This window comes from Nipponia nippon, unplaced genomic scaffold, assembly GCF_047370975.1.
Source record: "Nipponia nippon isolate SJK-2023a ecotype South Korea unplaced genomic scaffold, ASM4737097v1 scaffold_31, whole genome shotgun sequence".
NCBI lineage: Eukaryota > Metazoa > Chordata > Aves > Pelecaniformes > Threskiornithidae > Nipponia > Nipponia nippon.
This window is the reverse complement of record NW_028262349.1, coordinates 1,284,427-1,298,399: the sequence shown is the minus strand read 5'-3', so window position 1 is coordinate 1,298,399 and position 13,973 is coordinate 1,284,427. Positions and strand designations below refer to the sequence as shown.

Sequence of the window (13,973 nt, the reverse complement as noted above, 5' to 3'; positions counted from 1 at the left end):
CCCCCCTTCTGCCTGTTGCTGCCCCCGCCACGGCGGGATTTGGCAGGTTTCTAGTAAAGTTTGGTAAATTTGCCAGCTGGGGTGAGGCGAGAGGGGATCCACGGGGAGAGGGGACGCGTGGGGAGAGGGGACGTGGGGGTCTGGTCGCTGCGGAGCTGCTGGGGGAGGTCGGCTGGAAGGGAGCAGGGAGGGGTGAGGGTGCCCATGGGACATCCCGGCATGGGGGTCCCGCGCTCAGCACTCACCGCAGGCTTTCCCGGGGGGTGGCTCCCGTGGGTGCCCCTGCACGAGGCCATGCGGACGTGGATGAACTCATGTGCCTGTACAGCTGCTGCACCGGCTCTGCCGCGACGGCTGCCAGCACCCAGCACCGCATGGCACCCGCGGCACGGCACCCCGAGGCTCAGGCAGGTGGCAGCTGTGGCCATGGCCCCGTCCCGCTGGGCTTTGCTCCTTACCCCCTGCTTATATCCCCCCTCCCACGGCCCGGAGCCCGGCACGTGCCTGTGGTGTGGTGTGGCACGGCACCGTCTGTTCCTGGCACCGAGCATCCCACCGGGGCCAGGGCCACCTCCGCCGAGGGCCATCGCCAGCCTCGCAGGCAGCAGCACAACCCATCCCCCCCAGCCCGCTGACGGGGCTGGGGACAGCGCGGGGACCTCGGGGGCTCGGCGGAGGGACCCCCGGGGCAGGGCCCTCGCTGGGGGTAAGCGCCCACCCCGGTGGGGCCAGGGGCTCCCCTTGCTCCCACCCTGAGCCCGTGCTCCCCCGAGCCGGCCCCGTCCTCCCTGCACCCCAGTGCCCCAGGAAGGCTCCAGACCCCACGTCCTCATTAACAACACAGGTTCGTTTATTCTCCCTCCGGTGCCGGGGCTCCGCTGGCCAGGGGAGGGCAGATTTGGGGTAAAACCAGGCAGAAACAGGCCAGGGGCAGGATGGACACGCGGTGGCACTTGGCAGTCCCCAGGGTGGGAGCCAGGGCTCGGCCTCGCAGACGCCGCTCTGCCCTCCCAGCGGGACTGCGGTGGAGATGGGGGTCAGCCCCGGGGTCCCCGGGGACCCCCCCCCTCGCAGTGTGGCAGCGCCGAGTGGCAGCAGCAGCTACCAGGGATCTGGGGAGAGCTGCAGCCCGAGCAGCCCTCGGGTTGCACCAGCGTTGTCCCCATGGCTCTCGGTCCTCCTTGGCCGCCCTAGAAGATGCTCACCTTCCTGCCACAGAGCAGCTGGGGCTCGTGGATGGCCTGCCACATCACCACCGTCTCGTAGGGCATGAAGCGGTGCACCAGCAGCAGCTCCCGGTAGTAGCAGGGATCGAAGGTGTCGGTGTTGGCCAGCACCCCCATGCCCATGGTCCGGATGCCAGCATGGGAAGTGGGTAGGAGCCCTGCCTTCTCCAAGCACATGCCCAGGTAGACGTCATCGATGGGGAAGAGCTCGATGTCCCGCGATTCCCGGGAGATGACGCGGGCAGTGAAGCCGGACATGAGCATCCCGCCGCCGCCGCAGTAGGGCGGGTACCGTGCAGAGGCCTGGAGCTGCGTGGGCACAAAGTACTTGCTGCGCTGGAGCCGGACGGGGCCGGTGTCAACGATGAGCTGCCCCACCATGAGGTGCTGCTCCTGGGCGCCCTGGGTGGCCACGGCAAAGCGGACGACGTTGTCTGTGTTGACGAAGACGTCGTCGTCCCCATTGAAGATGAAGCCAACGCTGGGGCAGTGCTCCTCCAGCCAGGCGTGGAAGAGCACCTGCTTCAGCGTCAGGTTGAAGAAGGTGTCCCTGAAGTCCCACTGCAGCACGTCCCCATGCTCCCGCTGCTCCAGCTCCAGCAGCCGGTTGAGCTTCTTGGCATCCCGGGCGCTGGGGGCCACCCCCAGGAGGAAGACCCGGCGGATGAAGGCTCCTTCGAAGGTCCTCTCCTGCCCCCAGGTCTTGCGGATCACCTCCCGCCGCTCGTAGTTCACCGGTGATGACTTGATGGCCAAGAGGAGGAAGATGTTGGGGGACCCCTCAGGCCCCCCGCACTTGTCGGGGACGCCGAGCAGCGCCGGGAAGGACCGGCAGTGCTGGTACCGCATGAAGTCCTGCACTTGGCCGGGCAGTTTGGCGAAGCCGGAGACGTTGTGCACCGAGGCGTTGGCCACGCATGGGGCAGGGGTGGGCAGAGGCCGGGGTGGGGGGAGCCTGGGGGCTGCCCGTGGGCTGGGGGGGAGGCTGCTGCGCGCGGGGGCCACCCTGGGCCACAGCTGGTCATCGTGGTAGAGCAGGTAGCAGAGCCCCAGGAGCCCTACGGCGACCAGACCCCACAGCTCCAGCCTGTAGCACCGCCGGGATGTGCTCTGCAAGATGGGGAGCGGGATTCGGCACTGGGCATCCCTGCAACCCCGAGCATCCACACCCGGAGAGGTGCCCTGAGCCGGGGCACAGCATCCTTCCCTGCGGAGCCGGAGCACAGAGCTCCTGGCACATGGAGGGGAGCAGGGAGATCTCCCCACGCCAGTCGCGCCGTCGCAGGTAACCAGCCAGGAGGGCCCAGGCTGGGCAGGGCACCCTTGGGTGCAGGGCAGGGCCCGATTCCTCCGACTGCGCTGGGAAATGTGCAGCGGACCCGGAGCGAGCGATGAACCGCTGGCTCCGGGGGGGGCGTTCTCCTTTGGGAGAGCAAACAGGGCGCAGCCCCAGGACCTGGGGATGGCCAGCAAGGGCACGCAGACCCCCGGACCCGCTGGCATGGGGGGGTTACCGGAGGAGTTACCACCAGCTGGAGGTGTTGCGAGGTGGCGGTGGGGTGGTCCTGGGTGCAAGGAGCCCACCCGTGTTTGCTGCAAGCAGCCCTCGCCCTCAGCGACAAAGCACCGGGACAGGGGCCTCCCAGGCAAGAGCCCAGCCGCCGCTCGCCCACCGGCACCGCGCAGAGCCCAGCCGGATCGGGCCAGCCCTTGCCCAAGGTGGGGGCCCCATCCCAGTGCCAAGGAGCGCCGGCTCAGACCCCGCCGCACGGCAAAGAGCCACGAGCCCCCCCGGCAAGACCCCCCGGTACCTTGTCGCAGAGCCAGCTCGGGGCCATCCTCGCACCGCGTCTCTCCCCGCACCGGGAGCGCTGAGGCCCCAGCGGCACAGGTATCTCCTGCGGGGATTCCTGCCCTGCCAGGTGCTGTCTGTCCACCCGTCCGTCTGTCCACCCACCCCCTTGCCCGTCCACCTGCCACAGGCGGAGCAGCAGCACCCACGGGCACAAGGAATGGGCTCGGCAAAGCGCTGCCGGCTCCCTGCCTCGGTTTCCCTCGGCCCCGCAACGCCAGAGCCCCTGGGGAGCCGCGGCACGGCGGCCGAGCCCTGTTTCCAAGGAGGAGCCTGGAGGCCCCGGGGATGGGCATCGCAGCAGGAGGCAGGCGGGAGCCGGCGGAGGGGTTATTAGAAAATAAAGTGTTTAATAAAAGAGCAGCTCCTGCTCCCTTCACAGCACAGGGGAGGGCAGAGGGGACCGACTGCCGGCCAGCAGGAGACAACGCGGTGACAGCCACGGGGCGGGGGCCGGAGGGAGAGGAGGAAGAGGAGGAGGAGGAGGAGGGGGGCTCCCACCGGGCAGCACCCCCTCCCCGGCCGGCCTCCATCCAGTGTTTCAAGTTCACACAACCAAGGGGAAGCCCAGGGGGCTCGGAGGGTCCGACGGGAGGCGGCTCAGGACCCTGCCAGGTAGATCCCTGCGGAGGAAAGGTGGTGAGGAGGGGCTGTGAGGATGGGGGGCATGTGCCCGGTGCAAGGACGGTCATCACCGAGGGGCCAGGGCTTGATGCTGGCCCCAAACTGGGCTACCTGCACCCTTCCCCAGGCTGGACAGCGCCATGGGGCATCACCCAGTGAGGGGGGAACAGAGCTTGGGGTGGGAGGGAGGGGACCCCATGCACCCCAGGGCCATGGGGAGCAGGGAAGGGACCCTGTCCGCCCTGGGAAAGGGACCTCATGCACCCCAGGGAAGGGAACCCATGCACCCTGGAGAACAGGGAAGGGACCCTGCGCACCCCAAGGAAGGGACCCTGTACGCCCCAGGGGATGGGGAGAGGGCTCCGCACCCCCCAGGGCCGTGGGGAAGGGACCCCGCACCCCCCGGGCCCCGCCAGCCCGTACCTGTAGCAAATCTCTTCTTGACCAGTGACATGCGGTACCCGGCGCTCGCCAGCTCCACCTCGACGCCCGACAGCGTGCTGCCCTCGCTGGTGAACTGGGCTGCCACGGGGCTGGGCTTGCTGGGCCCACAGAGGGGCTCCCAGCTGGCCGAGAGCCGGCCGCAGCCTGGGGGGGACAGCGGAGAGGGTGGGGGGTCTGCAGGGGCCTGGGCCGGACCCTGCTCCCCTGCCCCGTGCCCTCCGAGCTGCGCGGGCACAGCCTCACCTCCCTGCCCCGGGGCACCGGGGACATCCAGCAGCCTCCAGAGCAGCCTCTTCTCCTCCGGGTTCCTGCCAGGACACAGGCACGTCCCCAAGCCCCCAGACCCCCAAACCGCCCCCCTGCTTCACCCCATCCCCCTTGCTCCCACCCCCAGGGGACACGTCCCTGCCTTCCCCACCCCATCAGCACCCCGTTCCCCAGCCCAGGGTTCCCCTCTCTCACCCTGGGGGCGTTTGGGAGCCCCGCTCCCCTGTGTCTCCCCCCCCTTACCAGCTGGCCGCGGGCTGCAGCCGCAGGTTGGCGACGGGCTCGTCCACGGGCAGCAGGACGTGGACGTTGGTGAGGGGCACGGGCAGGGCCAGGGCACCGGCGTTGTAGCCGTACTCAACGCTGACCCGCGTGGCGCCCGGCGAGCAGTCCCAGCGCACGCACAGCCGCAGCGGCGCCGAGCCAGGGCCCAGCCGTGAGAACTGGGGGAATCGGGGAGGGTTGAGGGGGGCATCGAGACCCTCCTGCCCCCAGGAGCTGGGTGGGGGACCCGAGGGTCCCGGGGCTCACCTGGTACTTGAGCAGAGCCACGTTGTAGTAAGAGGCGGCCGGACTCTGCTCCGCTTGCTTCTGCAGGTGCCCGGTCAGCGCCGCCATGTTCAGCCAGAAGTCCTTGGTGCTGGGGTCACTCTGGGACGGGTCGCTGCGGGGACGGGATCAGAGCAGCGAGGCTGCCTGGGCACCCCGGGAAACCCAGCGCCCCGGTACTCAGCTCCCCATCACTGCACCCACCGGCTCCCAAGGATGCCCACGCCTTGCGGGACCCCCGGGACCCCTCTGTACCCTGATACTCAGCTCCCTGTTGCTGCATTCACCCGCTCCCAGGACGCTCAGGCCCCCTGGGAACCCCGTGTACCCCGATACCCAGCTCCCCATCACTGCATCTACTGCTCCCAGGATGTTCAGGCATCCCCAGGAAACCAGGTACCCCTGTACCCCGATATACAGCTCCCCATGACTGCATCCACCATCTCCCAGGGTGCCCACACCCCTCCTGTACCCCATCACTGCACCCACCACCTCCCAAGGTCCCCGCATCCCTCCAGGCACCCCCTGTACCCCAATACCAGCTCCCCACCGCTGCATCCCCCGGCTGCCAGAGCCCAGGCGCCCCCACGCAGCCGGTGCCGCGGTGCCACCGCGTCCCCGCACCTGTAGAGCAGCTCGGCGTTGGGCAGGAACTGCTCGATGGCGCCGGCGTTGAGCAGGCGGAAGCTGAGCACTGGGGGGGCCATGCTCCCGCTGAAGACGCGGACGATGCCGGCGGGGAAGGACATGGTGAGCTCCCCCGTCACCTTCACCAGGCAGCTGCCGGGGACAGGCGGGGGGTCAGTGGATCCCCCCATCATGACACAGAGGCTGGGGGGGGACCCTGACCCGCCCGGGACCCCCGTACCTGTCAGCGTCGTGCCCCTTGAAGTACGCGTGGACGTACTCGGTGAAGGCGGTGGCCACGGGGAGCGCATCCTGCGAGCCCAGCACCACGGGGCTGGGACCCCGGGACAGCCCTGGGGAGGCAGACGGGGTCAGAGCCCATATGGGGCCCCCACCCCGCGACCCCCCAGCCTCCCAGGACCCACCGAGCGCCGGTTGGGAGACGGCGAAGAAGCCCCGCTCGCCCAGGCTGGCGGGTGCCGAGTGCGAGGGGCCACAGCTCCAGGAGGGCGAGGGGCTCAGCGAGCGCGACTGCAAGGCAAGAGGACGTCGGGGGGGTCCAGGTCTGGCCCCCGCCATGGGGTCCCGCAGCCCAGCCCTGCTCCCCCCGCCCCGGCCACGCACCAGGTCGGTGTTGCTGCCCGCAGCCGGGCCGGTCGCCGGCCTCTTCGTGCGGGAGCGGCGAGGGGGGGCCACGAGCGGGACCTCCCGGGGGGCTGCGCTGGGCCAGGCGGGGAGAGCATCTGGGGGGCACAAATGGGGGGTGAGGGGACAGACCTGCCATGGCAGGGCCCCCCGGGGGGCTCCGGCGGGGTCTCACCAGTGCCACCAGCTCAGCAGGTCTCAGCCTCATTCTCAGCCGAGCCAGGGCCAGGTGAGACCCCGCGGCCAGCGCAGGGGGCAGAGTTAAGGGTGCGGGGGGCAGAGTTCAGGGTGTGGGGGCAGCTCCTGCACCCCTGCCACTCACCCGGCTCAGGCTGCGGCAGCGGTGCCGCTGGCGTGCCACCCTCGGTCAGCCTTGTCCCCAACCCTTGGCAGGTCCACGGAGAGGGGCTGGAGGACTCCCCCCCGCTGGGGGGGGCCGGGGAGGAGGAGGAGGAGGAGGCCGAGTTGGAGGAAGGACAGGGCAGCGGGGGCTGGTCCCCACCGGGGCTGCGGGGTCTGACCCACGGCGGGGGCTCCCCAAAAGGGTCGGGCGAGGGGGCTTCGCGGGGTGCCGGGCCGCTGGGGCAGCGGCTACGTCCCCGGGGCACCGTCCCCACGTCCTCCCAGAGCCCCTCGGCCCCGGGGCCGCTGAAGACGGCGAAGCCGGGGGGTTCGGGGAGGCGGCCGGCGGGGCTGCGGGGCCGTGGCACCCAGGCACCGGGGTCCCGGGCGGCGGGCAGCGGCGGTGGCGGCAGGGGGTCTGGTGGGCCGCCCCGCTTGGGGAGGGGGCTCTGTGGTGTCCCCGGCTGCGGGGTCCAGGGTCTCGAGTCTGGGGAGGGTCCAGGCGCAGGGTGCGAGGGCGAGTCCAAACCCGAGTCCTCCACGTTCTCCGGCGAGGAGGAGGAGAATGGGGAGGAGGAGGAGGTGAGGACGTAGGCACGGGGGGCTGCGGGGAGACCCCTGTGTCAGAGCACTGCGGGGGGGGGGCCACAGCACCCTGGACACCGGGGTCCCCCATCCCGCTCCCTCCGCCCCGACCCTCTGAACCCTCACCCGGGAAATCCTCCGCTTCGAAAGCCGACTCCAGCGGGGGCCCGAAGAGAGCGGCGGGGGGCACCGCGTCCAGAGGGACTTTCCTGGGGCCGCTGCGTGGGGGACAGAGGGGGTGGCTCAGTGCCCCCCCGGGACCCCTTGGGGAGGGGGCTGGGGGGCGGCAGCGCGGGGTGCACCACCCCACGGCACCCCGCTCCCTCCCTGCCCCGTACCTGTTCACCTGCGCCGCCGGGCACCCCCGCCCTGCACCGTCACCTGCGGGGAGAGGGGACACGCCAGGGGTTGCAGCCCGCACCCCCAGAACCCCCCCGCACCCCCAGGAACCCCCCGCAGTCCCACCTGCCGTCAGTGTCCCCTCGGGGTCCGCGTTGCTCGAGGCCGGGGTCAGAGATGCCACGTGCCCTGCGGAGGGACAGGGACGGGCAGCGTTAGGGACACGGAGCCCAGGGGACCCCCGAGCCATGGCCACGCCGAGCCCCCGGGGTGGCACTTACGGGATGACTGTCGCCTGATGGTGCCCTGCAAGAGAACAGGGACAGGGGGTCAGTTGGCCCTGGCACGGCCCCTGGGGACCCCGCAGCCCCCCCCAAGGCTCACCCCAATGCTGGGGGGCAGGATGAGGTTCCCCACGGTGGCCTTGAGCTGCTCCATGGTGGCCTCGGCGCTGCCGTCCGCCTCCCGGGGCTGCACCGGCTTGATGTGGACGTAAAACTTGCGGGGCTCATCCTCGTCGTAGTCGGAGTCGCTGGAGGAGCAGACATGGTTCTCCGCCTCGGCTGAGCCCCCGTCAAGGCAACACCCCACGCTCGGACCCCCCAGAAATCCCCCCCCCCCCCTCCAGCACAAGGATACTGTGGGCAACGTCAGGGCGCACGGTGAACCCGTCCTCATCCACCTCCGGGCAGCCCTGCAGGAAGATGCTCGGAGAGGCGCTTGCTCCCCAGTCCTCCCAGTATGGAAAAAACCAACTCCAGGGGCTGGCACTGGGATACTCACCACCTCGGCATCCGGGGATTCCCTGGGGAATGACGGGGCAGCGTTAGATCCCGAAGAGGGGAAGGGATGCGAGACGCGAAGATGTGGGGACGTGGGGATGTGGGGACGCGGGGGATCTTACACAGCATCATGATCCCTCTCCTTACGGCTCAGCCCAGGGATACGGAAAGCTTTGCTACGGCTCCTCTTGGGTCCTGGGAGAGGGGGGGCACAGAGCGGTGAGCAGCCACCCCCAACACCCCAAAATCCCCGGCGTGGGGCTGCTGGATGCAGACGTACTTGCCTTCCTGCGCTGGGGCCAGCCGATACTCGTCGAAATCCAGCGCTCCTGTCACCAAGAGCTGGATCAGCCCAGCACCGTGGCTTCATCCTCGCACGAGGGCGACGCTCCCCCCTCCTCGCACGAGGGCTTTTGCCCTCGTGCGAGGAGGGGGAGCGTCGCCCTCGTGCAAATGGGGAGGGGAGCCCACCGGGACGCTGCCCACAGCCTCACCTGGCCGCTCTCGCCCCGTGCCCTTGCTCTCAGCAAACCTCCGCAGCAGCATCTCGGTGCCGATGTTCTCCACGTTTTGCTTGAATTCTTCATGCACCTGGGGGGGGGGGAAAAAAAAAAAAAAAAGAGGGGGACACACATCATACTCAAGAGTAAAAGGGGGGACAGCTTGGTGTTGTCCCCTCCCTGGGGACTCACCTGCCCGATCTGGACGTGGGTGTCCTCCACGGAGTGGGAGTAGGAGCCGATGAGACCCTTCATGTGGCGTAGGTGGGCTTCTTCCACCTCCTGGAAGCGCTGGAGGGGCAGAGGGAGGGGGTTTAACCAGGGTGGCATGTCCCCAGGGGTCAGTGTGTGGACAGAGAGGGGGGGCTCAGGAAGGGGGACATGTCCCCAGGGGTTGGCATGGCCAGGGAGGGGGGCTCAGCCAGGGTGGCACGTCCCCAAGGGAGAGCATCCCCTGGGCACGGGGCTCAGCCAGGGTGGCACATGGCCCTGGGGGCGGGCATCAAAACGAAGGGGGGCTCAGCCAGCTTGGCACAGCCCCAGGGACTGGCATCCCCAGGGAACGGGGCTCAGCCAGGGTGGCACATCCCCAGGGAGGGGGGCTCAAGCAGGGTGGCACGTCCCCAAGGACCAACGTCCCCAGGGAGGGGGATCCCCAAGGGTTGGCATCGCCAAGGAGCTGGGCTCGGCCAGGGTGGCACATCCCCAGGGAGGGGGGCTCAGCCAGGGCGGCACGTCCCCAGGGGCCAGCATCCCCAGGGAACGGGGCTCATCCAGGCTGGCATCACCACGGAGCGGGGCTCAGCCAGGGTGGCACGTCCCCAAGGACCAGCCTGCCCCGTGCCGCCGCCGCACTGCGCGGCCAGCACCGGGAGCCTGAGCAGTGCCAGCGCGAGCCCTGCCCGCACCCCGGCGCTGCCCACCATGGCCGAATCCAGCATCCTCTGCTCGAAGTCGGCCCGGGCAGCGTTGTACTTCTCCACCGCCCGCCGCAGCGCCTCGCCCGCCTTCTTGGACTTGAGCTCTGCCTGCGGGACCAAGCGATGGGCATGAGCCGGGGGGACAGGGACCATCGCGGGGGGACAGGGACCATCGCGGGGGGACAGGGGGGGTCTCACCTTGTCGATCTCCTTCTGGCTGGTGCCCTCCTTGCGGAGCCGCTCGTACTCCTGGCACTTGCTGTGGTAGCTCTCCTTGGACTTGGGCAGCAGCTGGGCCACCCCGTGCAGCAGCTGGACGGCCTCCAGCGTCCCCGACACCTCCTCCTTGGACTTGGGGGGGGACAGGGGAGGGTGGGCAGGGGGTTTTGGGGTGAGGTGGGAGAGGACGGGGCGGGGGGGGTGCGGTACCTTCTTGTGCACCCGGCCTTGCTCCTCGCCGTAGCGCGAGATCTCCTTGATGAGGTCGTGCAGCTTCTTCATCAGCTCCAGGTGGCAGAGGGCCAGCTTGTCCGAGGAGATGCGGAAAACCTCCCAGAGCGGCGCGAAGGTCCTGGGGGGGGGCACGGGCAGGGATGAGTGGGGGTCCCCCCCCGGCTCAGGGTGCTCCGGACCCCCCAGACCCCCGCTTACCCCAGCTGGGTCCCGTTGGTGGCCATCTTAGACAGCTTCACCATGGCCTTGGCGTAGTTCTCCTCGATGGCGGCCCTGGGGACAGCGGGGAGGGGGCGCTGGGGACAGAGCCCGGCGATGCCGGGGACCCCCCCGGTCGCCCCCCCCGGCCCCGGTACCTCTCGCGGACGAAGTCGGCCAGCTCCTTGGTGGAGATCTGCCCGTGCTTCATGTTGTGGTAGAGCACGTCGAAGCCGTGGTTCTTCTCGCCCTGGCAGGGGACCACCCTCAGCCCCCAAAACCCACCCAGCACCCCGTGGTGTGGGCACCGGGGACCCCCGCCCGGCCCCCCGGGACGGTGCCACCACTGGGAGCACCCGCCAGCGCGGCAGGAAGCAGGATTTGGGGTGCAAACACTCCAAACGGGGCACGGTGGCCCGGACCCGCTCCGGGTGACGCCGGGTGCTATTTTGGGTGCTGCCCGCTCCCCCCCAGGACGCAGGGGTGGCTTCCCTGCACCCCCCCGGCAGCGTGACCCCAGCCGGGGAAACTGAGGCAGAGCAAAGAGGAAGATGCAGGCAGCTGCCAGACACCAGCAGAGACGAACCAGGAAGCACCGGCCGCGCTTCGCGCCCCCGCGGCGCTGCCAACTTCCCCCCGCGGTGCCGGGACGGGGATCCCCGCGGGGTGGGGGGACGGGGACGGCACCGCGGCCGGGGGACCCGCGGGCGCCCACACCCATCGCGCCCCCCTTCCCTCCGCAATTAATTTGCGGCGTTAACGGAGCCATTGGGCCTTGCAAAATTACCAGTGGCGATGAACCCCCCCCCGCCAGGGCTGGGGGCCCCCCCGCAGCGAGCCCCAGAGGGTGGGGGGCACCCATGGGTGGGGGTTCAGGCTTACCCAGAAGTGCTCGCTGAAGTAGGACATCTTGGAGGGGGGGACGGCGGCACAGGGACCCCCAGCTCAGCTCCCGGCGCCCTGGGGACACACAGCCCTTAGCGGGGGGGCCCTGGCGGGGACCCCCCCGCACCACACCCGCGCCCATCGGTATTTATCCCGGTTTTGCCGGGAAAGCGGCGCGCAGCCCGGTGGCCATGGAAACCGCAGGCTCCCCCGTGCCCGCCGCCGCCGCGGCCCCCTCCCCGCGGGGTGTGCGGTACCCCGGGGGGGGCACCGGGGGGGGCACCGGGGCAGCGCTCGGCCCGACACCAGATACGCAGCTAAATAATAAATGAGCGGCTGCTGCGCGGCGGCGGCGGCTGCTCCCACTCCTGGCCGTGCTGGCGGCCCCCAGCCCCCCGAAACCACCCCCCACCGGCCCCCTCCCCACCCAGGGGAGCCCCTTCCCCCCAGAAAGGGGGACCCAGGCGTCCAGGCCCCCCTCCCCGAAGCCCAAACGCACCCAGCCGTGCTGGGGGGCACCTGCCGGAGCAGCCCCCCAGCGTGGGGCAGGGGGGACCCCCGGGCCGTGCCCCCCCCGGCCCCGCTCCCCATCACGCGCCGGAGCAGAACAGGAAACCAAAACACGGTGCAAGGCCGGGGCTTGGCGTGATGGGGGGGCCCCACTCACCCTGGGCTGCTGGGGGGCTCGCGGGGCCCCCCCGATCATCCTCGGCGTGCCGGGGGTCTGGGGGGAGAGAGAGAGGGGGGTTAGGGCACGCCGCAGCCCCCCGCGCCCCGCTGCCGGCCCCCAGCCCCGGCTGTGCCCCTGCGCAGGCTGAGCCACCTGTGTCACGAGCGGGGCGGGCTCAGCGCGGCCTCCCCAGGCTGGAGGGGAAGCGGGGCTGGGGGGGGGGACACCGGGGGGGGTCAGGGCCTGGCGGGACCCCGACACGTCGCCGGTCACGAGTGGCCACGGACGCCGTGAACCTGCCACCCCATCGCTGTCGGCCAAAGTCCCTGGAGGTGGCAGCGGCCACCGGGTCCCCGAGCGGGACGGGGGGCACGGGGGGGGGCACAGCATCCTGCGGGCTGCGGCAGGGCCGCCCCGGGACCCCCCCGCGCCCCCCGGCCCGGCGCTGCTGCCCACCCGCAAGCCGTGACCTTCACCGGTGGGGGCGGTGGGGGGGGCGGGCGGCCCCCGGGGGTGCGGGGGGGGGCTGCGGGGGAGGGGGGGGCCGTATCCCACCCGGCTGCGGGAACGGCTGCACCTGCCCGGGCCGGGGGCTGCGGGGGGCCGGGGGGGGGCCGCGCACCCCCGCACACCCCGGGGCAGCGGGGCCGTTGCGGGGAGCGGCACCGCGGGGAGCGGCACCGCGGGGGGTGGGGGGGCCCCGGGGCGCGCGCAGGGGGTGCAGGGGCTCCCACCCCCAAAAAAAAAAAAAAAAACAAAAGAAAAGCGGGAAGCGCCGCGCCCCGCACCTGCAGGGGGGGGCGCGGGGGGGGCGCCCGCAGCACCGGCGCTTGGGGGGCCCGCACCGGGCACGGCGGCGGGGGCTTCCAGGGAGGAGGGGGCAGCGGGGCGCGCTGCAGCGGGGAGCCGCGCAGAGCGGGGGGGGGCCGCCGCCCCCCAGCCCCGGGGAGGGGGCTGCTGCGGCGGGGGGCTGCGCCCACGCACGGCGGGGGGCTGCGCGGCGGGGCCGAGGGCTGCACCCCGCTGCCGGGGGCGGGTCGGGGGTTGGTCCCTGCATCCCCACCCGCGGAGCGGGACCGGGCGGCCGCGGGACCCGGGCCCGGCGGGGCCGCACTCACCTGCGGGGCCGCCGCCGCCCCCGCCCCGCTCCGCTCGGCTCCGCTCCGCGCCCGCTCCGCGCCGGGACCGCGCCGAGGGCGGGGGAGGCGGAGGCCACGCCCCCTCCCGCCGCGCCGCCTCGCTATTGGTCACCGCGCCCGGCAGCGGTTACCGCAGCCGGCGACCGCCGCTTCTCATTGGCCGGATCGGCGCCGCGCCGCGCGCGGGGAGGGGGGTGATTTGCATTTTTAAAGCGGCCGCCGCCCCTCACCGCGGGGCGGGGGGGGGGGGGCGATGCGGGGCGGGCCCAGAGCCTCCCGCACCGGCACCCCGGCCCCGGCGCTCCCACCGTCCCTGGTGCCCGCCACCGCCCCGAGGCTCCCGGGGCCAAGGGTGCGACCGCATCCCCTGCCACGACCCCCCGCCGCCCCCCCGACCCCGCAGCCCCGCCGCAGCCCCCCGGTGCCACCCGGTGCCACCCGGTGCCTCGCACCCCGCTGAGCTGAGCTCATGCCCCGGCTCCGGCTGACACCGGGGCGGCCGCGGCGCAGCTGCGGGGCGGGGAGCGGGAGCGGGCAGCGCAGGCTGCCCAGAGGGTGGGGACCCCCGGGGGGGGGGGCCTTTTCCCTGGGAGTCAACCACAACCCCCCCCCCGAGATGGGGACCCGGCCCCACACCGGCCCGGGCTGCCACAGCCACCAGTGCCGGTGGCGGAGCTGGGATGGTTGGGTCACGGAGGCTGCGGTTCCGCTCGCTTTCGTCCCATCGACGCCTGCCGCTCCCCAGGACGGTTCGGTTGTTCCAGGACGGTTCGGTTGTGCCAGGACGGTTCGGTTGTGCCAGGCTGAGCCACCTGGTGCCACCGCCAACAGCCCCGCTGCTGGGGACGGTGGGATCCACGGGGTCAGGCCGCTGCCGGTGCCGCCGCCGCTCTCGGGGGCACCTCCGCGACCCCATGGCATCCCCG

The 13,973-nt window shown here is 71.8% G+C and overlaps 2 protein-coding genes across 3 annotated transcripts; both read right to left on the bottom strand.

Annotated features, from left to right (window-relative positions):
• Positions 1–1,111: 1,111 nt before the first annotated feature.
• B3GNT3 (UDP-GlcNAc:betaGal beta-1,3-N-acetylglucosaminyltransferase 3) lies at positions 1,112–3,611 on the bottom strand. The gene has a single exon (XM_087769309.1). It carries the CDS (start codon positions 3,609–3,611, stop codon positions 1,191–1,193), a length of 2,421 nt encoding a protein of 806 aa, XP_087625435.1. The 3' UTR covers positions 1,112–1,190.
• On the bottom strand, positions 3,444–13,107 carry FCHO1 (FCH and mu domain containing endocytic adaptor 1). 2 transcript variants are annotated; one of them, XM_087769306.1, is made up of 29 exons: positions 13,027–13,107; positions 11,906–11,962; positions 11,236–11,313; positions 10,512–10,603; positions 10,354–10,428; positions 10,132–10,273; positions 9,901–10,053; positions 9,706–9,810; positions 8,975–9,073; positions 8,777–8,873; positions 8,567–8,611; positions 8,405–8,477; positions 8,284–8,305; positions 8,140–8,194; positions 7,885–8,063; positions 7,782–7,806; positions 7,627–7,689; positions 7,500–7,542; positions 7,288–7,379; positions 6,557–7,180; positions 6,214–6,332; positions 6,015–6,120; positions 5,831–5,942; positions 5,587–5,742; positions 4,945–5,077; positions 4,657–4,856; positions 4,390–4,454; positions 4,126–4,290; positions 3,444–3,701 (listed from the first exon to the last, which is right to left on the bottom strand). In XM_087769306.1, the coding sequence occupies exons 3-29, from the start codon at positions 11,260–11,262 to the stop codon at positions 3,679–3,681; spliced, it is 3,090 nt and encodes a 1,029-aa protein (XP_087625432.1). In that variant the 5' UTR covers positions 11,263–11,313; positions 11,906–11,962; positions 13,027–13,107; the 3' UTR covers positions 3,444–3,678. The 2 variants fall into 2 exon arrangements, with proteins under 2 accessions (XP_087625432.1, XP_087625434.1); XM_087769308.1 differs by lacking the exon at positions 13,027–13,107 and adding an exon at positions 12,697–12,770.
• Positions 13,108–13,973: the final 866 nt, after the last annotated feature.

Bases quoted from the DNA above. Each gene is read 5' to 3' on its own strand.
- B3GNT3 (XM_087769309.1), bottom strand. From the start codon at position 3,611: ATGGAGGCCGGCCGGGGAGGGGGTGCTGCCCGGTGGGAGCCCCCCTCC.
- FCHO1 (XM_087769306.1), bottom strand. From the start codon at position 11,262: ATGTCCTACTTCAGCGAGCACTTCTGG. The intron at 10,274-10,353 runs GTAAGCGGGGGT...GCCCCCCCCCAG, and splicing joins ACCAACGGGACCCAGCTGGG to GACCTTCGCGCCGCTCTGGG. The intron at 4,857-4,944 runs GTGAGCCCCGGG...CGATTCCCCCAG, and splicing joins TGGCTCTGCTCAAGTACCAG to TTCTCACGGCTGGGCCCTGG.